Raw genomic sequence first — 26,109 nt, 5'->3', positions numbered from 1 at the left:
GCTAGGCTCTGCCGCGCTGGGAGATGTCGGCGGAGGGCTGGGCGGAATCCCAGGGTGCTCCCGGCAGCTTTGCGAAGCGGGTCCTGGTGACCGGGGGTGCTGGTTTCATGTAGGTAACAGCGCCGTCAGTTTCTCCCCGGAAACCCCAACCTTTTCCTGCGACTCTGCTTGCCGTTGGCAATTTGAGCCCAGCTTTGGGTGGGTCTCCTATAGGGAGGGTCCTAATACACCTCCGGGAGCATCCTACCCTTTCCTCTTTCCCTGGCCTGTGAAGACGTGGGTCTTTTGAAACTGTGACTTCTACCAAACGCCTGCCTCCCAAAGCAAGAGTATTGTAGTAATGTCCCCGCTTCTGCCTTGCCTGAGATGTACCTCCTGTCACTGCCTGAAGTGTGCACAAGTTAGTTAAGCTGTCGCCCACGGCTTCCCATGCGCCCCCCCAGCCTGACCCCAACTTCCATCACCACGAAGTACAGGCCTTTACGTATAGGCGCCTCCAAAATGATTGGGGATTATGCTAGGACTTATTTATTGTGCAAACTTCTAAAAATCCTTGGTTGCTGCTGACCTGCACTAGATGTTTGATCAGGTCCTTTCTCCTAATTCCAAAGTGTGTCCTCTGATGTGACCACTTCTCACACTCCCCGCCTTCCATCCTAGTCCTCATTACCCGCCCCCCCCCCCTTTGCCTAGACTACTGTTGTAGCCTCTTGATTGGTTATACTGCTTCCTCTCTTGTTTCCTTAGAGTGTTCCTCACGCAGAGGTCAGTGTTTCACTAAGTCAGATCATGTTAGTGCATAGAATTTTACTCCAACGGTTCCTGCCCACTTTAAAGTAAAAACTTATTACCATATCTACAAGCTTATTTGGCCAAGCCTTACTTTTCCAACCTGATCTCTTGCTTTTCTATTCCTGGCATGCTTACCCTCTTATGATTCTTGGAGCACACCAGGCTGGTGCCCCCTTCTGTCTTGAGGCGTTTGCACTTGCTTCTCCTTCATTTCAGCTGCCTGTATCACTCAATTTGCGTTTTTACTTGGATATCACTTCCTCAAAGAGTTCTTGCCTGACCACACTATCTAAAATAACCCTTTTCCCAACTAACATACTTATCCTGCCTGATATTATATTGCATATTTGTGTTTCCTTGATTATTGCCTGCATCCCCATTCTAGAATGTAAACTCCATGAGGGTAGAGACTACTGTTCACTAAGCACTTGGCAGAATATCTGACCCATTTTCTGAAGGTCTTCAGTGATTGTTGAATGGATGAATGCAAGAATAATGAACAAGAAACTCCTACCCTCAAGAAACTCAGTGTCTAGTGGAAGAAGCGGAAATATGGGGATTGATTCTTATTTATTGCCTATTAGCACATTAATCATCCCTTCTAATCTGATGGTCACTTGGTGGAGAGTACCAGGCATGCAAGTTTCACTTATGAGAAGAGTATGAACATGTGAGAGTGCTGGTCCAGGAATGGTATGACCTAGAAAATGCTGTGAAAGAACTACCAGTGCACATCTTGATTTTATAATCTGGTCAATGCTTGCCGCTGTTCCGGGGGCCCCAGCATTTTAAGTATTATAAAATTGGGTAGATCTTCCACTGAAATATGCCTCAGGTTCTACTGCAGGGCCCCTCTGAAGCCAGAGGCAAACAGGGGTTGGTTTCAACTGTTATTAACCTGGGAAACCTACATTTTTTCAGGGACCCCCTTGAGAATTTTGGTTTATAACACCAAACTCTTGTACCAAGACACAGGAATTGCAGAAGTTACTGTAAACAGACAAATGACTGCTCATATTGATTTAGTTTTTATGTAATCACATCTACAGTTCCTGAATAGGCACATTATAATTTCAGTGTAGTCGCTCTGAGTAGCACCATTATGTTTTTCATCCAGCATTTCATTCACACTCTAAAAGATGCATGGACAGTATAATTTGTTGAACTGATTTTTTTTCTTTATATCCAGAAACACTAAATTCTCTATTCTACATAGCATAAAGGGAGCATAAGATTTAGTTTATAGATGTTGTTGGTGAAAAGTGTGCATGTGTGTATAATGGTGTTGTTTCTGTTTTCTTGGAAACATTTAAAGTTATCTTTGATTATTTTCATAATAGTCAACAGCATAAGAAAATATTCAAGAGTCTAAAGGGGTTGACATTTTCCACTCAGAAGATGTTTTTTTTCCTTATAGTGCATCACATGTGATTGTCTCTTTAGTAGAAGATTATCCAAATTACATGATCATAAATCTAGACAAGGTGAGTTTCATAAAAATAAGCTTCATGCACTGAAATTACATTTCAATTTAAAGTACCAGAATCCTGTTAGTTTTTTATTTAGTCTTTAGCTGCTTGGGGGTCTGTATGGTCATGTGCTCATGCTGCGTTAAATCTTATGCAGAATCTTTGGAAACTTTTACTTATTATGCTAAGGCATAAAGTCAAAGTTTTGTGTTTTTTTTTTTTTTTTGTACTTGGGATCAAACCCAAGGACCCTATGCATGCTAGGCAAGTGCTCTATCACTGAGCCACATTCTCAGCCCTTATGTGCAGTATTTTTGCCAGAAGAAAACCTTCACTCTTTCTAAATTAAGTATTTCGTAAAATGTGACTACCAGTTTTTTCTTGGTGTTGACATGCTTTATTTGATTTAATTAACTATTTGGTTTTATAATTATCATCACCTAGAAAATTGTACATGTTTATTTTACAAAATAAAATTCAGTTAAATTAATTTGATTTTGTTGAGAATTCTGCAGTAATAATTGGAGTTTCCTTAAAGAATCTGAAGCCCTAGTTGGAAATCATAGATTTTTTGAATCTGAGCAAATACAAATGGCACAGATACAAATGGTTACCTTAATTTCCTAAAACACAATAGTTAAGAAGTACAGATAAAGAATAACCCTTAACTCTTAGGCTTTTTTTTACTGCATTACTAGTGAACAAGAATTCTTTTTTTCCTCATCTGTACACTGAGATTTACCAACAGTTAACTCAGGAACTCAGGACCAGGTATAATGAACTGTAGTATGTATAAAACAGGCATCATTTTTGATTACTAGTAACTTTTCTGTCAGGAGTAGTAAACTTTTTTAAATACCAGTGGCCACAGGCAAATTTGGGTAGGAACATATTTTAAAGTACACATTTATAAAAAGGCTTTTTTTTGGAGTCTGGTATTTTGAAAAGGTATCACAATTACTTGTTTTTGTTTGTTTGTTTTTTGTTTAGTTTTTACTTGTAAGATGTCAGAAGCTGGGATGGGGATATAGCTTAGTTGTAAAGTGCTTGCCTAGCATGCATAAGGCGTAGGATTTGGTTCTCTAGCACCTCGATCAATGTATGTCAGAAGCTTAGAATGTGTAAAAGCACAGAGGAAACACACTTGAAGAGAATATGTTCTTGTATTACAATCATTGACATCTATAGTTTTAAAAATAATTTGGTATTTTATAGGAAGAGCTAATATTATCACTTTTTGTGTTGCCCCTGGCCATCCTCTCTTTTTAAGCTGGATTACTGTGCAAGCTTAAAGAATCTTGAAACCATTTCTAACAAACAAAACTACAAATTCATAAAGGTATGGAAGTCTTCTTATAATTATTGAACTGTGCCTCTTTAGTCATATTGAGATTATAATAACTTCCTACTTACAAACTTGTGTGTAAAGGGCTTGGCAGGCACACTTACTAAAGGCCTTTTAAAAGACCAAATAGTTAATTTCCAGAAGTACCACATGCTCTAGAGAATTCTACTTTTAGATATACCACATAAAAAATTGCATGTCATTTTTGATACCTTAGAAAATCTATGAGTAGCTGGATGAATTTGTGTGGTTTTTAATTTTAAGTCCTCACTAGCCTGTTTAATAGTGCCTACCTGGGATTCAGAGTGGTTGGTGTGAAGTGTGGTGTCCTCCTGAAAGGCTAGCCAGACCATGAAGCACATGGGATAGTCTCTCCCCATGAGGGCACATGGCCTCTAGAAGGCTGATTCTTAACTCACCACTCTTAGACAAGTCCCAAGTATAAACCAGAGCAGATCCTTCATTTGCAAAGGGAAATGTTACTTTCCAATGAAACTATGTTGTGATTTTATGTTCTTTTCTTTTAAAAATGATTTTACAGGGACTGAGGTTGTGGCTCAGGGTAGAGCGCTCACCTAGCATGGGCGAGGCCCTGGGTTCGATCCTCAGTACCACATAAAATAAATAAATAAAGATATTGTGTCCAACTACAACTAAAAGTTAAATTTTTTTTAAAAAAGTGATTTTACAAACTTTCTTTTAACCACAAAACCACAAAAATATACTGAGCAATTAGTTCATAATTCTGTTCTGTGTAAAAGTATTTTCTTCAGTTACTAAAGGTTTTTTGAGAATATGTATTTTTAGAATAATTAAACCATAACTTTACTATAATTTTCCAATGTTCATTCCAGTTGTTATACTTACTTTAGACATATTTCAGTAATGGTTCTTTCAGAATTTTTAATACTATTTTCCTTTTTAATATACTAATCTTAGGTTGTCAAGAATATAATGAAAAAATGTAAAAGTATTTGGGTGGTCAATAAAATATTGTTTTATACTTATTTGCAAAAAATGCTTTGAATCGAATATCTGGAGAAATACATCATTACTGTACTTGTCTGACCATGTGGTTGAATGTTCAAGATATTCTCTATTGAACTGGGAAGTGGGAGATGGTGTGTGTTATAGCAAAAATGGTTTTGATGATGACAGTGCTCAGAGAAACCTAGTGTTTTCATGTTTGCTTTCTCATATAGGGTGACATTTGTGATTCTCATTTTGTGAAACTGCTTTTTGAAACAGAGAAAATAGATATAGTACTACATTTTGCTGCACAAACACATGTAGGTAAGCGTTGTCTTATGCTCTAGTTGTGACTGGCATTTCTTTTTCCTCTTGTGGCTAACTAGACTAAATCCAAAGTCCAGAAGTAAAACTAAATAAATGGTTATCTAATACACATCTTTGAAAGAAGATATACATGCTACACCATAAAAACAAGACATTTGCTCTGTCATTGATATACTTGGCACTTTTTAGATCACTTTTATTAGTGTGGGTTGAAATATAACCCTGAATAGATCTTAAAACTTTTGAGTCGAACCAAATTCAAACTAGTAATTATTTGTGAAAGGTAGGAATGAGGAAATGGGTCTTCAGCTGTAATTTTTATGTTGTTTTTCTTAAATTGGGTGGTAGATACACAATGAATATTTTGTTGTTATTTGTACTGTTTTATGCATTTGAGATATTTTCTAATAATTTTCTGATATTGTTATAGCGAATACAACATATATTCAAAAGAATTTAGAAGTGAAATAAATAATGGTAATGTGAACACCCATATAGCCATCATCCAAACAAAAATCAGAGTGTTGTCAGATCCTCTTTGGAAGTGCACTGCTATTGCCTGCTGTCTGATTTATTTCCATTGCTTTTCTCTGTAGTTTTTCTATTTATATTATTTTCCCTAAGCATTATAAGTTTTGGCTTTTTAAATTTTATTTAAAAAACATATAAGGTGATATGTAGATTTTTTTGTCTTTTTAAAAATCCATTTAGATTCATCTATCCATTTGGGTATAGGTACAGTTTGTTCGTTTTCAGTACTGTATAACATTCTAATTTAAGAATTGGCACAGTTTACTTAGATATTTCACTCCTGACGGAAATTTGGGTTGTTTATGCTTTAGGGCAATTTTGAACAGTACTACTGTGAGCATTCTTACGCATGTGTCATGGTACACATATGTACACATTCTGATACATAATTAGGATCATAAGATTTGTCTGTTTCAACATAAAGATATCAAACTATTTTCCAGAGTATATTAATTTCTACTCCTCCAGTAATATGTAACTTCCTGTTGCTCTAGATCTCACCAAAACTTAGTTTTGTCAGATTTTTCCATTATTTCCAATCTCAGCAATGTGTGATTTGTCTTTTATTATATTTTAAATTTGTATTTTCCCTAATTGCTAATAAATTTGAGTATTTTTTATGTTTTTTGGTAATTAGGATTTCTTCTGTGAAATGCTGTTGAAATCTTTTGTCCAGTTTTTAATTTTGTGGTTTATCTTTTTCCTCATTGAAAGAGATGTTTCCAGAATTAGTAATCATTTTGGGTGGTTGAACCATTTATCTTTTTTTTTTTTTAAATATATTTCTTTTAGTTGTAGATGGACACAATATCTTTATTTATTTATTTTTATATGGTGCTGAGGATCGAATGCAGTGCCTCACATGTGAGGCAGGTGCTCTACCACTGAGCTACACCCCTGCCCCTGAACCATTTATTTAGGAAGTCATTTTCTTAGATGATGTATACACTTTGAAGTCCATTTCATTTGACATTAATGTGACTGTGTCACTTTCTTGTGTATCTTTTTTTATTAGTGCATTATAGTTATACATCACATGTCTTTTTCCATTCTCTCTTTTTTTTTTAATAATTGGAAGCTTTTTTTTTTTTTTTAGAATAGAGAGAGAGAGAATTTTAATATTTATTTTTTAGTTTTCGGCAGACACAACATCTTTGTTTGTGTGTGGTGCTGAGGATCGAACCCGGGCCGCATGCTCGCACGCACGCCAGGCGAGCGCGCTACCGCTTGAGCCACATCCCCAGCCTCTCCATTCTCTTTTTTCAACCCTTCTGGCTTTATGGCTTATCTGTTTCTTAAAAACAATGTGTATTTGGATCATGGTTTTTATTTTAATTACTTTGAACATCCTTGATATTCATTCTCTTGCTTGCTTTTTAAAGGACTTAACTAAGAAATTGTTCTCTTTTTCTCCCTCTACTTTGGAAGATATATATTCTTTGTATTCTTTGAGTGGTTACCTTAGGAATTACACATGAATAATTAGCTTATTCAAGTGTAAAGTCCATAAAACCTTTGCCCTCCTCCCAGGTAATGCATTTTAACACCATTTATTTATTCCCAACTGTATTTATCTAGAATTTTAAGTCTATCTTATTTTGTTTTTCAATCCCATTACATATTTATTCCTACTATTTTGTGTAGTCAGTATTACTATTTTGTTTTATCAATATTCATTTTTAGAGGCTTGTAGATAATATTCAAATTATGTAATTTATTTTTCGTTATATATGGAATATCTACGTACAAGTAGGTTTTCCACATAAATTATTAGGATGATTTAAGTGATACTGAAAAGCCAGGTTAACTGCTTGATACTTTTTGTTTATGTGGTAAGCTTTATTTGACTTGGTTTTCTACCACTCTCTTACTTTCTTTTTTCTTTTCTTTTCTTTTTTCTTGTATAATTATGAATTCATAGAGTTGAACACATTTGATTCTTTGTTTGTTTTAATCAGTTTCAGTTTATATTCAAATTGACCCACTACTAGCCACAGAGAGCCAGAGTTGCTTCCTGGGCCCTTAGTAGTCTTTGTTGCCATCTTATTCTCTGGTGTAGCAGGATGTTCTAGGTTTATCTTCAAGGTTTCTTCTAAGGATCCGGAAACAACCCTTCTTCTAAGGACTGAGGTTCCTTTTAGTGGGAAATAGTAGTTACAGGTCTCAGTCTGGGTATGTTCACTGTTACCAATTGGACATTGTTTCTAGGCTTTTTCAGTCAACTTCAGAGCTAAGGAATATTTATTTATTTGCCTATTTAAGATAAAATACATCATGAGTTCACAACGCATGAGTGCCTAACTCAAAGTTGTTATTAACCCCATGGGTCTTATATTTTCTTTCCCTTATCCTGAATACCTTGGTTCTCATTAGCACCACAATAATTTCTCATTTTCTTTTCTATTTCCCATTTCTTGGTACTGGGGATTGAACCTAGGGATGCTTATCCCTAAGCTATATCCCAGGCCATTTTTATTTTATATTTTGAAGCAGGATCTCATTAAGTTGCTGAAGCTGGTCTTCAATTTGCAATCCTCCTGCCTCAGCCTCCAGAGTTTCTGGGAGTGCAGCTGTCTACCACTGCATTCATTTGTCATTTTTTTAAAATCCCATAACACAACAATATAAGAATAACAATAGCACCATTATCTGCAATGACAAAGGTTTTTTTTTGTTTTGTTTTCTTTTGTTCTTAGTAGTTTCCCACTATTTTGTTTTATAGGTTACTCAAAGCATGGTTATGTAACTAAGTAAATTCATTGTTTGATTCATATTTCCCATCTTGTTTTTGAGTTTTAGAATTACTTTCTTTTTAATTGTTTTTCAGTTATTAAAAATATAAAATAGTTCCAAAGTCAAATCTACCATATAAGGAATATTTATAAGTCTGTCTTTGGTCCCTGCTCTTCTTTAATGTTCAACTCTCCCCTGTAGAACACTTTATATACATTTTAGTTTATTCTTTCTTTTAAAAGAATTGATATTCTGTGCTCCTTTTAGAGAAGTGATAATCTCTAACATACAGCTCTCTCCCTCTTGCCTTTTTTATTTGACAGTATATCTAGGACATCAGTCTATATGTACAGTGGTTAAGTTTACTTCCCACTGTTTTAAATAATGCTGGAGTAGATGGCTTTGTACCTGTGTCTTTTTGTATATTTTTAACTGATGTTGGGAAGATATGCTTAGAAGTTGAACTGCTGGGAGCATTAATCTTCTAGAATTGCCAGAACAAAGTACCACAGACTGAGGGCTTAGAGAACAAATTTATTTGTCCCCATTCTGGGGCCTGGGAGTCCAAGGTCAAGGTGTTGCCAGGCTTGATTTCCTCTGAGGCCACCTGTTGGGCTTACAGCTCCTTTGCATTTACTCTGTGCTCACAGGACCTTTCCTCTGTGTGCATTCCTGGCATCTCTTTTTAGGTCCAGATTCCTCTACACTAGGTAGATTGGACTGGGGTTCACCTTCAAGGCCTCATTTTAACTTAATCACATCTTTAAGGGCCCTAACTCCAAATATACTCACATTCTGAAATACTGGCCAGGTATAGGGAGGTCAGGTGTCATTATACATTTTATGTAACAGTTCAGTTTATATCTTTGGGTTGGGGGATAAATGCATATTAATTTGGTTAGAAATTGCCAAATTTCCTTCCTTAGGGTTGTAAGCATTTTGCATACTCATTCCCAGTGTGCAGAATTAAGTCTCCCCCACATGCCACAAAGCCTCAGCAACAAAACATTTTGTCAAATCTTTGATTTTTTGTCATTGTGATAAGTTGTAAGTGGCATTCTGTGAGTTTGAAACTTGGGTTTTCCTTATTATAAATGAGGTCGAGTATCATAAACTTAAGGACTATTTATATTTTTATATCTAAACTATTTTGTATCCATTTTACTGTAGGATTATTTTTATTTAGTTCTACAAGGTATTTATAGGTTGAATATATTAATGTTTTGTCTCTAGTAATTTCAAATGTTTTTCCAAGTTTGTCTTTTTTATTTTGTTTTTAGTCTAGTTTTTCTTTTTTTGGAGGGGGGCAGGGGTTGACAATGAAAGATTTTTTACAAGGTAAAATTTATTAATCTCTTCCCTTATTGTTTGTGAATTGTGAGTCATAGTTAGGGAAGTTACCCCATTCCCTGGTAAAGCAGATGATTTATTCAACATTTATTGTTTTTATCAGTAATAAGTTGCTCTGAAATGCATAGCCCTCAAATTGTAGAAACTGGAAGTTTCAAAAATTTTAAAAATTTGAATACTTGAATTTTTAAATTTAGATGCATCATTTTGTGTTTCCTTCTTTTTAGGATAAAATGTTTTTTTGAAAATTTAACAGATTTTTTTCTAGGTTCTAAAAAAATTATACATACTATATAATATAGACTTACAGAAATAAATATCAATGCATATATATGTTATTTCCAAAATTATTTAATTATGATGAGTAAAGAGAAGGGAATAGTACTCTCTTAAAACTAGAATTGAGGGACTAGGGATGTAGCTCAGTGGTAGAGGGCTTGCCTAGCACGTGTGAAACACTGGGTTCCATCCTCAGCATTTCATAAAAATAAATAAGTAAAATAAAAGTTTGTGTTCATCTACAACTAAAATTTAAAAATTAAAAAAAACAAACAAATTGGAATTGATTGTTTGGTATTTGTTTTGTCCTTGGGTGAAATTGTTCTAGTTTTTTTTCTCTTCTTTTAGATTTGTCATTTGTCCGGGCCTTTGAGTTTACCTACGTTAATGTTTATGGCACTCACGTTTTGGTAAGTGCTGCTCATGAAGCCAAAGTGGAGAAGTTTATTTACGTCAGCACAGATGAAGTATATGGAGGCAGTCTCGATAAGGTAAATAATTTACCTTTTCTAAGTTTACCTTAGAAAATCTACACCATCTGTTTACTTATCATGTACCATGAGGCAGATCCATCTTATTAAACCTGTCCTGCACTCTTCTCATCCTCACTCTCCAGAATTTTATGCCATGATCTCTTCTGTTCAAATCAAATGCCATCCTAAATTGAGAAAAGCCTAGTCTCCTATAGATTTATTCATGATTTGCCTGACAGATTACAAGACAGCAGCAAATATAACATTTTTTGTCTCAACATCACAAACATGTAAGTTTAGCAAGATGGCTTCAGAGTGGACAGACCGAAGCAGGAGTATGATAGGCTGCAGCAGGCTCCTATGTACCATTCTCTGCCAATCGGCAAACACATTGGAATATCCAGGGGCAAGTGTGAAATTATTGTAGAAAGTGGAATCTATTTTTTATCATTTCTAAATATTATACTTTTTTGCACCAAAAGATGACTCCATTCTCCACAATTTATATATTTTTTCTTTTCTCTTGTTTTTTGGGAGATAAATATCTATGCTACTAGATACAGTGGCACTGAAATTAGGAAGGTACCAAAGGGAAATCTCAAAAGAATATGTACAAGTAACAATTATTGGATATTAACTGTTAAGGGTTATTAACTCTTTTAAAGGTCATTCTCTGTACAATTGACACTTGAGGATGATTGTGTGATCTTGTGCCATATTTAAAGGAAAACTGCAGGTAACATGAAATTATGTGGAAAAAATGTAGTTCCTCATATTTCTATAGTTTTAATCTCCAAATAACTACTGTGGCTGACCTATAAACCTCTAAAGACCCACCTAACCTTACCCAGTAAAAACTGTAGTTTTCCTTTATGGTAAGCCTATTTTTATGTTAGTTGAATTTTTTCTAGTACTTGTCATTTTAAAAAAGGTCTCTCAGATGCTTCTAATCTTTAGACCTGTGAGGGGTCATCAGACTGCTACTGGTTTCTACTCTGGCAAAGCTTTGAACTTGCATTGTGATAGAAGCATTCAGCATTATCTGGATAGGGGGTAAGGAAAGTCCAAATCTCTTCCAGTTCCAAATGTTGTCATTTCATTCAAGAGACTTAAATTATTTGTTGATTATACATTATAACGGAGGAGACAAAAGCATCATTCCCATGAGTCACTTATCTAGTGCCATTATTTAATTTAGATATATTGCATAGGATGTGCCCACAATTCTTTTTACCACCAAATAATTCTCTGATTTTGCTTGGGTGACCCTTACACTGGTGAACTGCAGAATGTCCCAACAGTTACTATCAGTTCAACTACACCAAGATTTCTAGAGGCAGTGACTTCTCCACCAAGCAGATTGTAAATTAATTTTAAATGAAATCTGGCATCACCCTGAAGGAATTCTTATTTCACACTGTTGGGGAAGTTTACCAAGACAGCTTCAAAGTAGACTAACTTTACACAGTGCAGTTAAAAGACACACTCATTACATTTAGCAGTCAGCGTGGATACAACGAAAAAGAAAAGCTACATTAAAACCCTGGGTTGGAATGCTTCACATTTTCCATAAAACAGAAACTAAAATAACCTGTTACAGAGTTCTCAGGTTTTTTTCCCTATACATGAGGATTATCTAAACATATCTTTGTAGTAACTAGGCCCTGCCAGCACTGTGCTTTACTTGAGTTCACAGATCTGCTGTAACCTGCAGCTTCCCTGTCCCTTCTCTGGCTCTCCTGTCCTACTAAGCTTTGTTTTCTGGCAGGCAGTAAAATATTCTGTCACCACCACAGCTCCTGCTGCTGCTGGAACCTCATGGCCACCTTGGGTTTATGGTTTGACAAAGTATTGACTGTTACAATGGGTGATAATATTGAATGTTTCTATCACAGTGCAAGTTCTACGCCCTGCCAGGAGTAGAAACAGCAGCTGGCTGATGCCACTCCACAGGTCCCCAGATCTGAAGTGTCTGGGAGAGGGCTGGGGTTGTGGCTCAGTGGTAGAATGCTCACCTAGCACGTGTAAGGCACTAGGTGTGATCCTCAGCACCACATAAAAATAAATAAAATAAAGGTATAAAAAATATTTTTAAAAAAGTGTCTGGGAGACCTTTTTCAAAATGACAAAGTTTCCTCCCTTCTTAGATCCCAAATTTGAAGATTGATTGTTGCATTTGCCAAAATCATTGTCGCTCCCACTACCTCCAGAATTGCTTCTGTCTTTACCAGATCCATATAGATATCCCCACTACCACAATATTTGCCACCACCATGGCTACTGTAAAAGTCACCATGACCACTGAATTTTCCTCCATGACCAGTGTTGTAACTACCACGAAAATGATTTCCATGGCCACCACCAGAGTTTCCAGATCCACTTCAGCCTCTTGGCTTGATGAAGCAGTAGCCATCTCGTTTCCAAAGGGCTTTCCTCCCCTCGGAGTGTCCATTCCTGGAGGAGTATTTCTCAGTGACAGACTGACTCACAGACGTGGCTGCCAGAGGTTATCAAAGCAAAGCGCTTTTTCTAGCCATTGCCTCAGTCAGTCTTGATTTCAGTTGCTTCAGTTTTCCCACGTTGTTCAAAGTTATCTCTTAGGTCATGTTCTTCAGTGTCTTTTCTAATGCTGCCCACAAAGATCTTTCCCACAGTCATGTGGGCTCCTGGCCTTGGAGAATCTTCCCTTGAGACAGCTTTCTAAGGTTCCACAATCCCATCTCTTTTGTATGGCCTCACATTCATGGCTGCACCCACCTCCTCCACAGAGGAGTAAGTGGCAAGCCCAGAGCCCCTGGAGTGTGTGGTGTTTGTATCTCTCATTACCTCACAGTCTGAGTGTTCCACGTTGTTCAGAATGGCTCCTCCGACTCCCATGGGTTGTTTCAAAAGTGCAGGCCTCCAGTGATCTCCAGGAGACTGTGACTTAGACATGGCTTCATGAGAAGAGAGACTTAATAGTGCTTGCTTAATGGCATCCATGGGCAGAAAGCTCTGTTTTTTACAGTCAGTTTTTATAGGGAACTCATTTTGTCTATGTACACAAACACACACCACACACACACTCACATATGTGTGTTTTGGTTAAAACAGTATATATATATATATATATATATATATATATATATATATATTTTTTTTTTTTTTTTAAACCAAAACACACACACACTGAAAAAAAAAGTCAAAAGTTTAAAAAGACCTCTAGTGAGAAAAAGGAGACCCTGACCACTTGTGGATCCCTAGTCCTCTGAGAAGTAGCCACTTTCAACTCTCTGCAGTTTTTATCAAACTTCTTCCTTCTAATTCCCTTTCCACTCTCTATCAGATCTGGCACAGTAGCCCAAATGATTCTTAAAATAGAAATCAGGTCATGGCGTTATTCTGTTCAAAATCTGTCAGTGTTTTCACAGTGACCTTCCAGGGTTCAGGGTACCATTCTGCCCTCCGTCCAGCTCTCTGAGCTCATCTCCCATCTCTCTTCCTGAACAGCAGCTTTCCCGCAGGTCCTTTGGACATTCTTCTATCTTAAAGCTTTTGTACTTGTTCTTCTCTCTGCCTGCCTTACAGGGTTTTTGTGATCACTAAAGAAGTTACTGTGGGTGCATGTAAAGATTCAGATACACAGTGTTCAAGAAACGGTGTTTTTTTTTAAATGCTATAGTAAACAATTCAAGTTCAAGTTTGTAATATGTTTTCTACTTAGAAAGTATATGTAGTACTTATTTTTTTAATATATCTTTTTAACATTAGGAATTTGATGAATCATCACCCAAACAACCTACAAATCCTTACGCATCATCCAAAGCAGCTGCTGAGTGTTTTGTACAGTCTTACTGGGAACGATACAAGGTAAGAACTGATTGCAGAAACTCTTGTACCATTTTATCTTGGACTTAAGTGTTAAAATTCCAACTCAACTCTAGCAGCATTTTAGTTATCGGGTAGAAGACAGCTTGAGAAAATGTAGTACTAAGGAATGTAAGATAATTGATTTGTGTGTGTGTGTGTGTGTGTGTGTGTGTGTGGTGCTGGGGATTGAAATCAGGACCTTGTGCATTCTAGGCAAGCACTCAACCAACTGAGCTATATCCCCAGCCCAAGATTAATTGATTTTTATATTGTGTGGCCAAGATATGACTTAACTTTTCTTGTTCAGTTCATTATTAAAGGAATAGTTTGAATACATATTTTTTCCTATTTCAGTAATAAGTAGAGTGTTACAGGTATAGTGAAGGCCCTGTTGGAAGCCCATGAGTAGAGGAAGACAGAGAGAGGAAGGACAGATTCTCTTCCCTGCCACATACTTCTCTGCATGGTTCAGCACTCTTGGTTTCTCATGAATGGGAGATAGACCTTCCCCTGGTGCTCTGACAGTGTTGCTGTGGGAGCCTTAGCCAGTAGGATCATCATCTTGAGGCCCATATCTTTGACTTCACACTGATCTTTGAGTTGTTAGGGGCTAGATCAGAAAGGCATTCAAGATCCTCTTGCTTTTTATGTTTTAGTAGCATTGGTCCTCTTCCCTTTTGTGGTAGCTCTAAAGGGTTGATACAGTGGAGAGAGCCAACTTGGTTACCATCTAGCTAAGCTTAGAGTCCTAGAGTTGGTTCTTGAAATGGTCAGATGGAAGAGTCCTCAGTATTCTGCTGGCAGAATTACAAACCCGCCTCCATCTGTGCCCATTCTCCCCTGTCCCAATGAGGAGAATTGTCTTCATCCCCCTTTTGGACCCTTTGCTCTTATTGGAACCTTATCCTCTCCTGCCTTTCTAAGAACCGTACGTTAGAAACAGTCTCTTTGTTCTGTCTTCATGACATGTGGAATTATTTAAGCAAAGGTGCTTCTTTTTAAAAATTCTGTGTAGCTTTCTAATAATCACTATTATAATTGCCTTAATGTTGAATATTCTTTAAGTTTCCAGTTGTCATCACAAGGAGCAGTAATGTTTATGGACCACATCAATATCCAGAAAAGGTAATTTTATTCCGAATTCATGGTGGTTGTTTTAGTGATTGTAATTTTTCTTTGTTTAAAATATCTTCTCATCATTTTTTGTCCAAAAAATTTATGCTGTAATTATACATAATTATTCTGCACAGGCCACAGAATTAGGCAAATCTTCTCAGACTTGAGTTTGAAGACTTGAATTTAAGTATCAACTTGATGCTCTCCAGCTGCCATAACCTAAGGCTCTTTGAGCATTGTCTTTAAATTGAGGGATAATGAAAATGCTCAGGATTTTGAAGGATTCAGGTGATATATATGAAAATACCCTGTACTTCCTAGGACTCTGAAGTACTACAGAATTTTCCCACTGCAGCCACCATGCTGCAGTTAAGGCTCTCAGTTTGCAATCACCCCATTATGTCAGGATGTATGGAAAGTTGAAAGCTAATTATTGATGCAGGACACTTGTAGGTAAATTTGTATTATATCATTGGGTTAACTGTGCCCCAGCTCTTTTTTTTTTCCTTTCCAGAACTGAGTATTGAACCCAGGCCCCTTTACTATCTGTGCTATATCCCCAGACCATTTTATTTTTAATTTTGAGACAGGGTCTCACTAACTGTCCCAGGCTGGCTTGAACATGCCATCCTGCCTCAGCCTTCTGGGCAGTGCTGTGATCACAAGTGGTGAGCACCACTGTGCCCAGCTCCCAATTCTTTTTGATTGTGGTGTGCCTGAATGTCTTCCAGAAAGTAATAAGTAGTGAATAAAGAAATGTGCTAAATGGCTGGGAATCCCTGTGCAGTTGGTTCTGTGTCATTAAGCCTGCTTTTAGGTAACTGTTGCCTACTATGCCTAAATTTGGAGTCTGGGTTTTCTCACTTCCAAGCTGGTTGTTTTGATCTGTTTGCCCAAAGAAAAGGGCCATTTCGTGGTGTGCTGGTATTCATATTCATATTGCTTAATTTTTGGAGTATCCTTATCAAGTTTAATATAAATTTAGTAATTTCTTGCTTGCCACGTTTAACATAAGTTTTCTTTGAATTCAAGGATACTGTAATTTTTTATAAATCCCACAAGCACTTATTGAGTGAGTGGTTACATGTAAAGTGATAAATAAGATTCAATTCCTGCTCTTTAGAAATCAACACAGAAGTGAGCTTTATGATGACAGAAAACTGTCCATGAAGACTTTCTCGGGTTCTTCCACTGTTGATATAATTTTATCTTCAGAGAACTGCTTTTTGTGAAATAGCAAGCTATCTTGGAGTTCTCTCACTTATTGAGTATTTAGGTTTTTTTCATGAGTTCCTGGTAAAAAGAATTCAATTTTTTCCATATGTATAGTTTTCTAATAATGATTTTTAATATATCATGAGTTCAGATTCATATTAATGAGTGAATATTTGATGTTTAAAATGAATCTTAAATATTCTTTTAGGTCATTCCAAAATTTATATCTCTACTGCAACACAACAGGAAATGGTATGTTGTTTACCTTTGTACCTGTATGCTTTTCTGATATGTTGATAGTATTTGGTAACAGTCTCTCTTGAAAATCAGTCTTAGAGTTGGAGGCCATGAGTTGAATGTCCCACCAAATTTAAGAGTTCCTTCTTCATTTCAATAATTATAAGCTGTAATTCATTTCCATAATTTACTAAAATAATTTGTTTTTAAATGGCTTATTATAGATCTTTGAGCCATAGCATTAAAATTTGGTATCTGTCTTTACATAATTTTACTTTTTCAAAGGATTAATTTATATAGAACTGCAGACATTTCTTTAAAATGAACTTGTGGTATAAAATTGACAAATATTTATCATGGGCCCATGTTTGCTGATTTTTTATTGAATAACCTCAGATGCTTTGGACATCATTGAAGAACTAAGGTTAAAATTTAAAAGAGCTGGGCTTGGATCGTGGCTCAGTTGGCAGAGTGCTTGCTTGCCTGGCACATGTGAGGCACTGGGTTTGATCCCCGGCACCACATAAAAATAAAATAAAAGCATTGTGTCCATCTACTAGAAAAAAATTTTTAAAGAGCTATTCATATTTTTGTGTTTTCAGTAAAAGGTTTCCAGGCTCTCTGTGGGAATTGTCTTCTCTTTACTTGTTCCCAGTGTTTTATCCTGTTTAGGAGCACTTACATTTTTACATTTGATGATTCTGCTTCATTTAATCTGTTCAGCTGCATTCATGGATCAGGGCTTCAAACAAGAAATTTCCTTTATGCTACTGATGTAGTAGAAGCATTTCTTACTGTCCTCAAAAAGGGAAAACCAGGTGAAATTTACAACATTGGAACCAATTTTGAAATGTCAGTTGTCCAGCTCGCCAAAGAACTAATACAACTGGTACGTATCTTTTGTAAAAAGGTGGTGTTTACACAACTGTAACTAATCACTAATTTAGTCAGTAGTAGTTTACAGTTGATTTAATTTTTAAGTGAGTAAAGGGAAAATGAAATTCATGATTATAGGTATCCCATATATGTCTTCACTTGAAGCTCTAGCATTCATTTAGTAACATTTTTTTGAAAAAAAGATAATTCATTAAATGTACCTGCCCTAATTGTAAGATACCTCAATTTTGTAAATATAGACTGTGTCTTAGAACCAAAGAATACTGATATGTAAAATAACTATGGTTATGAATATATATATATGTGAGGCAATATCAATTATAAATTATAGAGTTTAGTAGAGAGGGGAACCAGTAATACCAAGTAATAACTAAAGGTCAGGAAAATTTGTTTTCTCCCATGGTTCATACAATGTGTATTATTTTTGAACTTCAGGTAAAATTTAGGTTATGAAGTATAGGAAGCATATGTAAAGTATTAAAAGTATTTTTGCTGTCTCCCCTGTTTTGAGGCAATTGTTTTTCTTGTCTTTTTAATCAGCTATTAAATACCATTGTTATTCTCTAGTCTCATTTTATAATTTGACTCAATAGCTTTCTGCATTTTGACAGATCAAAGAGACCAATTCAGAGTCTGAAATGGAAAATTGGGTTGATTATGTTAATGATAGGTGAGTAACAAGTTAAAACATTGGGAAAAGGTTGTGAAATCTTAGGTATTATAAATTATATGGGCTTAACTGAGAACTAGTTTATCTGTTTTGAATTTTCTGGTAAAATATTTTTTTCTTAATTTTAAGTGTTACACAGATTAGGCACGGCACTGTTACTAGCTATGTGACTTAAAGAAGTTATCCAAGTCTGAGGTGTCTTTCATTGTGAAATAGGGATAATATTATCTTACTTATAATGGTATTTTAAGGTTTAATTATGTATATAAAATACTTGGATCAGAGCCTGGCACATAAATGTATGCATTTATTTTTTCATTCATCACACATTTCATAAGTTCCTTCTGTGTGCTAGGCACTGGAATTAAATTGTGGCTGAAATAAATCACAAAAAGTCTAAACCACAGAGAGGGTTAAGTGTTGGGGATTATGGTTTTTTTAATAACAAATTTTCTACAATAAGCATATCATTAGAGGGAATTATTCTAAACTTTAATTATGGTAAAGATGCATGAAAACATATTATCTCTCTTAATATTTAAATTTGTAAATATTTAGCTACAATGTTATTTTAAATCTCTTTTGTTTTTCTAAGACCTACCAATGATATGAGGTATCCAATGAAGTCAGAAAAAATTCATGGATTAGGATGGAAACCTAAAGTGCCTTGGAATGAAGGAATAAAGAAAACAAGTATGTTATAACTGGATATTTGGGGGGCAATTCAGAAAAATTAAAAGGAAAAGTGATGCATTTTTAGAACACTATACAAATTCAGCAGAATATTGTGATGGATCATATGCACTCTTCAAATTGTAGCATTTAATATACTTCTCTAACAACACTACTGTTTCCTGAGCATTTTGAATTTCATAATTAACTTATAAGTCTTTCTTTCTCTTATCATTAATCAAATACCTATTTAATTGATTCTGAAATACACAATTTTTCTTTCTTCATATCTGTGATAGGTATTTGTTTTATAATTGCTGATGTCTTATGATTATTATTGCAGCTTTCTTTCTCTTAGTAATATTTTAAATAAGTATCCATCTAGTATGGTCATTGGCATTTTAGATTTGTAATCCTTGAGTGTCTTGAGTCATTTTATATTGAAACAAACAAATACAAAACAAATTCAGATATGCAGAAAAATCTATTAAAATAAATAGAAAATCTGTATGTGTTAAAAGTCTATTTAGAAATGTACTCATGAAAAAAGATCTATCCAAATGTAGAAAAAAGTCTTTATTAAGAACATGATGCTGGGCTGGGTTGTGGCTCAGTGGTAGAGTGCTCACCTTGCATGTGTGAAGCCCTGGGTTCAATCCTGAGCACCACATAAAAATAAATTAAATAAAGGTATCATATCCATCTATAGCTAAAAAAGTATTAAAAAAAAAGAATGTGATCCTATGTTCATACATAAATACATGACCAGTGTAACTCCACTTCATATATAACCACAAGAATGGGAAGTTATACTCCATGTATGTATGATATGTCAAAATACATTGTACTGTTATGAACTAAAAAGAACAAATAATTTTTTTTTAAATAGCAAATAGCAAGGCATGGTGGTACACACCTATGACTCCAGTTCCCATAGGCTGAGGAAAGAGGATAGCAGGTTCAAGGCCAGCCTGGACAACTAAGCAAGACCCTGTCTCAACATAAAATATAAAGGATTGGGAATGTAAGTCAGTGATAGAGAGTGTCCGTGGTCAATCCCCAGTAAAAACAACAAGAACAACAACAAAAAACTTGAAATATAATAAACTTGGATTGAATATTAAAAAGCAAAATCAAAGAAAACTTTATTAGATTTCTTTTAACTTTTAAAAAATGCTTCTTGTGATAATATGGCATGAAATAATTTCATATATTAATAGAAGGAAGCTCACTGATCTCACTCTGCCTCTGATGCAGTATTACCATATTTATATGACCAAAGAGTACACTTTTTTATAAAATAACTTGTAAAACCAGTACAAATGACCTGTCCCTCTCACCTCAAATTCCTTAAAATTAAAATGTCTTAAACAGTTGTTGTCAGCAGGTTCAGTATTGTAGGGCTTTTTAAAGAAAAAAAAAAGAAAAGAAAATGAAGGGTTGATTTTAAATTCTCATATTTTCAGCCAATAAAATGTCTTCTAACTTCATTAAGTTCAAAATCAGCTTATGTCAATGTACATACAGCCTTTGTCTGTTGCTCAACTGATGAGCAAAACTTCTTACGTAGCAGGAACTCAGTTGTTTGTTGATTAATTGATGTTTAGTTTTTCATTTTTTATCTTTGTCTTTTGTTTTTCCTACCAGTTGAGTGGTACAAAGAGAATTTTCACAACTGGAAGAATGCAGAAAAGGTACTAGAACCCTTTCCTGTATAGCCAGCATTCATATACTTGGCATTGTTTTTCAGAGAAGAAGAAAATTATCCTACCTCAACAAATGGTATGAAATCAAGTGACCAAATGAAGTGCCCTCTTTTCATTTGGAATTAGATTCATCACTTTTTGTATTAAATTCAAATACAGAGTGCCTCAGTCTTTGGAAGATTGTCAGTTGGCACAGGATTTAAATGTCAGAATTCTTTCAGAAAACATCTTCTGGAAATTAGGAAGTAGTAGGCATAGACAGATATATCTAGGGGTGGGCCAGGAAGGAATCTCCTGAACAGCGCTGGGTGGATTGCAGCCTTGGCTGGCTTGGAACTCAGTTGGCCTCCCAGCCTTTACCAGTGGATAGAAGTCTTTTAAGTTTTTATTTATAGGAGAAGTAGGATGAGTATTATGCTGTAATTCAGCTTTTTTTCAAGGTGTGATATTGTGCTTTAAAAATGGAACAAAATGAATGCATATGTAGCACTTTTTAACTTTGGATAATTTTGTAAAATGCTTTTTTAAAACAGAATTTAAAGTTTTTGTATTTTCAAAATCAGTTGTTGACCCCTATATAACCTGTATCAGAGAATTTTTATCACATGTTTACTGTTTATAATTATTTTATTTATAAAATTACCAGTATTTTAATATATTTAATGTAGAATGAGACATTTTAAGTAATGTATATTTTTATTTTGCTCTAGAGGAAATTTTTAAAATACTTGATTATGTATTATTTAATCACTCTGTCCTAAAGACTGTAAGTTGACTTGAAAAGTAACTGACTGGACACTGGGCTGAGAAAGTGAGAGAAAGCTGGTTTACCCCTCTGATTATCAAGAATACAGATTTCAAAGCTTGTCGCCTTGGGTCACTGGAGATACGGGCTGGAGCAGTTTCCCTCTATGTAGATTGTATTGTTGCTAGAACCTCAGAGACTACGGGGCACCACTTTCTTCTTTGTGGAAGAGGATGTCAGAAATGGCAATTTGACTTTTACTTTGGAGGGCATGTCCTGGCACACCCTGATCATCAGACTCCTAAAAACTTTATTGAAATAGCAAGCCTCTGAATCATCATCAGGTTGAAAGAGAATTATCAATGCCACCAGTGTGCTCTCCTCTTCCTCTTAATCTTGCCTGGTCAGCCTGATACCATCAATGTGATAGAGCCATGTGACACTCTACAGGATATTCAGAAAATTCAAGTCTCCCAGGAAAACAGAACTAGTTCATGCAGCCCTTAGGTGAAACTGAGTGCAACTGTCTCCTTATCTTTTGTGATCAAGATGGAAATGTACACATTCACCAAATCATTGGTGGAATACCATGTATCCTCACTAAGAAGATGCCCTGTGGGCACCACAACCACCTGGGGAGTTGCTACTTGTTTCAGCCGGCAGTTGTCTGCAGTTGCTCTCCAGGCTACCCACTTTCATTGGGGACCAGATAAATGAGTTAAATAGAGATGTGGTGGGGACCCACCTCTGCATCCTTGAGAGCCTCAAGGGTGACCTCATCCTCATCATCTCCAAGATATAATTTTGTTATTGATTTACTATCTTGGCCAGCGGAGTGGCCATTTGGGGCAAGGCTGTCAAGTTAAGGTCAGGGCACTGATTGTGAAAACTTAGGACCCTGACATGTGCATGGAAATATCTGGGTGGATGTCTTTAAAGATTTGACTGAAGTTTTTAACTATTAAGTCCTGAGTTTGGTCTTGGACTTTGTCTTTTCTCTACCTCAGGTGATAAGGTACTCATTTAATTGTCACTTGTTTGTTAATTACATTCAGTTTTTCCTTTCCTTCCCTTCCTTTCCCTTCTGTAGGTACTAGTACAGCATATTAAAGACCAATCAATGCCATTATCCTTGTATGACTTGTTCACCTGAGCTTTTCAAAATCCCAAATTATTGTACCAGGCATGGCAGGACATCCTCCCTAGTCACCATACATGGGAGTTTTAGTGATGAGGTGACTGCTTTGCATAAGGGACTGTTCGTTCCCCACACCCTGGATGGTACTCATGACCAGCAAGGCAGGAAGTGTTTCAGTTCCAAATCTGTCTTACCAGCTGCCCTGCTGGATCACTCTCAGAACCAACTATGTCATTTGGATCCTCTGGAAGGCAGGGACTGAGACAGAGGGGCACAAGAAGTTTAAGGGGGAATGTTTAATGGGCAGGAGAAATTGTGAGGCACAGTACAGACCTAACAGCTGTAAAGAGAAGGGAGAGGAAGAAGGGCTGGTAGAGAAAGCCTCCAGCTGTGGTGCGGATCTGACAGGATGTCAGCTAACCCAACAGGGAGCTCCAGAGTAAGATCACTTGTAGGAGAATCTCCCCACTGGGCAGAAAGGGCCAGGCTCCTGGATGTTCTCATTGATGGCCAAATAAGCTCAGCAACAGCCAAGGTGAATCCAGAAGGCATTGCAAGGTGAGACTGTTAGCCAACTGCGTTCTTGGCAGTGGAGTGACAAGCTCTCTCTAAGGGAATCCTGCATAATTGCCACCTGTCTGTTTACAGTAACAAAGGGGGTCTTGGGATTTAATTGCTCTCAGTATAGATTTTCAACTAAACCACTGCCTTTAGTCCAATCCCTTACTCTCCTGAGCCTCTCTGGCATTCTGTTAGGTTACCTGCCTAATCTAGAGGTTCCCAGAAGGTTTTCTGGAGATGAAATGCAAAGTGGGTTGTAACGGATGGAAGGAAGTTAGTAGAGGAAGCTGAGGGTGAGTCAAGGCAGAGGGATTGGCAGAGTGAAAGTGTTAAGTGGTGAATAATACTGTTGAGGGGATAGTGGATCCTCGCTGTTACTGTAGCAGTCATTCTCAAAATGTGTCCCCAGGTCATAATGAAATGCAAATTGAAAATATAGCACTTCACACCCATAAGGACGGCGAACTGCATTCTTGGCAGTAAGGACATAAGAAATTAGAACCCCGATGTACTGCTGGTGGGAAGGTCAAGTGATATAGCCACCATGGAAAATCATGTTGTGGTTCCCAAAAAGTTAAGTTGAATTACCACATCCTTTTGCAGTTTCACTTGGCATGGTTGAAGGAAGTATGTCATTGTGGGGACCGTGGGGGACTATATCTTGTCTCTGACTGCTTTCTTCCCCTGTTTGCTTCCTGAGTGCCATGAGCTGAGTAGCCCCACTACACTCTTCGGCCATGATGGTCTATATCCAAAAGAATTGAAAACAGAGACCCAAATATACATGTGCACAGGGGTTTTAACATTGTCACTCACAATTAGTCACAAGGTGGAAACCACACAAGTGTCCAAGGATAGATAGAATGGATAAATAAAATGCAGTATGTAGAGACAAAGGGAATATTATTCAACCTGGAATTTGTACACATGCAAAAACATGGATGAACTATGAGCAAGTTATGAACATTATTCATAAGCCAGACCCAAAGAGCAATACAGTATGATTCCTCTCCTGTGAACTACCTAGAGTAAGCAAATGTATAGAGACAGAGAATATGATAGGAGTTTACTAGGGCTCAGAGGGAGAAAGGGGGGATTGCTTAATGTGTACAGAGGTTTTGCTTGGGAAAATGAAAAAAAAAAGTTCTAAAAGTGGAAAATGGTGATTTTTGTACAATTTTGTGAAGGTATTTAATGCCACTGAATTATACACTTAAAAGTGGTTAAAATGGTAAATTTTACATCATATACATTTTACCACAGTAATAATTGTAAAGAATGTGTTCCCAAACCAAAATCATCTGCATCACCAGGGAACCAATTAGGAAGGCAAATTCTTGGGCCACACCTTAGACAATCAGAACCTCTGGAGGTAGGGCTTAGGAACCAAGATGCATGATGTTTGAGAGCCTCTGCTCTGTGATGTAAGATGGGGAGAAAAGGCTGGAGGGGAATTAGTAGTAAGATGCTTGGACCTTGTCTTGCCAGTGAGGAGCTGATTCTGGATTTTAAGGAAGAAATTGACATTGTCAGATTTGTGGATTTATCTTTTTTCTAATTAGCATGTGCTTCTTGCAGAAATCTTGGAAAATTAAACAAAAGTCTGAAAGCCATTGTAATGGTTTGGATCTGTAACATCCCCCAGATTTCATGGGTTGAAGACATGGTCTCCAGTGCAGTAATTAATGTCCAGAGGTGGGACTTTTAGGAGTGGGTCATAAGGGCTCTAACCTTTTGAAAGGATTACTAGATGGTAACTGTAGGCAAGTGGGCATAGTTGAAGGAAGTATGTCATTGGGGGGACCCTGAGGGACTGTATCTTGTCTCTGACTCCTTCCTTCCCCTCTCTTTGCTTCCTGAGTGCCATGAGCTGAGCAGCCCCCCTCTGCTACACACTTTGGCCATGGTGTCTAGCCTCACCTCAGGCAGGCCCAAAGCAATGGAGCCAGCTGACCGTGGACTGAACCTCTAAAATCATGACCCAGAATAAGTCTTTCCTACTCTGAAGTTGTTTTGTCAGGTATTTTGGTCAGTGATGAAAAGCTGACTGCTGACTAACACAGTCATCCTTAATCTACCCCTGGAAGGTAACCTCTGTGATTATTTTGGTGTACTCCATTTCATTTTTCGGTGCATTTGTGCACATTTTTTAAAAACCAAATATGGGATCATTGTAGACATACTGGTTTGGAACCTGCCTTTTTTCCCTTAGCAATACATCATGAACATTTTTACATGTTATAAGAACTTTTGCCATTTTTATTGACTGCAGAATTACATTTTGATAGCTTATTCTGGGAACAGTATGGAAGATGAATTTAAGGAAGAAAAGATTGAACTCCTGCAGGAATCCAACTTATGAAGCCATTGCAGTAAATCAAGCTAGCCATGATAAGGCCTAAAGCGCAACACTACAAATGGGGATAGAGCTGGGGACAGATGTGAGAACTTTTAGATTAAAAAACTTATTGATTGATGGTACATGGAGGTGATGTTTCTTGACTTGGGTGGTATTTTAAGATTTTGAATGTTGAATTGGAAAGAGTGGAGAATGGTAAGTTTAGAAGATGCTGAGCTTTGGAAAATGTTTAGTCTGAAGGGTCTGTGGGACATCCAAGTGTCAAATATAGGAATCAAGCTCAATCTGGGCAAGAGTTGAGATTCATATATATATATATGTATATATATTTGGGAATTAAATGGTTTATCAACACCCAAGAGTGGAACCTTTAAGAGACAAGACCTAGTGGGAGGCCGTTAGGTAATGAGGGGTACGCACGCCCTCATGGTAATCTGGTTGGTTCCCACAATAGTGAGTTGTTATAAAAAGAGTAAGCCTCTGAAAGTGCTCCCTGAATCCCCTCTCTGGCTTTTTGTCTCACCACATGATCTGCACTCATGCCTGCCATTGTGATGACTTCTGCCACAAGGCCCTTAACAGAGGCCCAAACACACAGTTATCTTCTCTTGGACTTTTAACCCCTATAACTGTGAGCTAAATAAATCTCTGCTTTATAAGATGTCTGGCCTCAGGT

General features: G+C 36.7%; 1 protein-coding gene across 2 annotated transcripts; it reads left to right on the top strand.

Annotated features, from left to right (window-relative positions):
- Tgds (TDP-glucose 4,6-dehydratase) lies at positions 1 to 26,094 on the top strand. 2 transcript variants are annotated; one of them, XM_027938877.2, is made up of 12 exons: positions 1 to 109; positions 2,210 to 2,276; positions 3,532 to 3,600; positions 4,809 to 4,899; positions 10,144 to 10,286; positions 14,019 to 14,117; positions 15,183 to 15,242; positions 16,657 to 16,700; positions 17,409 to 17,574; positions 18,194 to 18,252; positions 18,848 to 18,945; positions 20,572 to 26,094. In XM_027938877.2, the coding sequence occupies exons 1-12, from the start codon at positions 24 to 26 to the stop codon at positions 20,640 to 20,642; spliced, it is 1,053 nt and encodes a 350-aa protein (XP_027794678.2). In that variant the 5' UTR covers positions 1 to 23; the 3' UTR covers positions 20,643 to 26,094. The 2 variants fall into 2 exon arrangements, with proteins under 2 accessions (XP_027794678.2, XP_071467692.1); XM_071611591.1 differs by lacking the exon at positions 3,532 to 3,600.
- The last annotated feature ends 15 nt before the right edge of the window (positions 26,095 to 26,109 follow it).

The sequence above is a fragment of the Marmota flaviventris genome, chromosome 4 (assembly GCF_047511675.1).
Source record: "Marmota flaviventris isolate mMarFla1 chromosome 4, mMarFla1.hap1, whole genome shotgun sequence".
Taxonomy (NCBI): Eukaryota; Metazoa; Chordata; class Mammalia; order Rodentia; family Sciuridae; genus Marmota; species Marmota flaviventris.
This window is presented reverse-complemented; position numbering and strand designations above follow the sequence as displayed.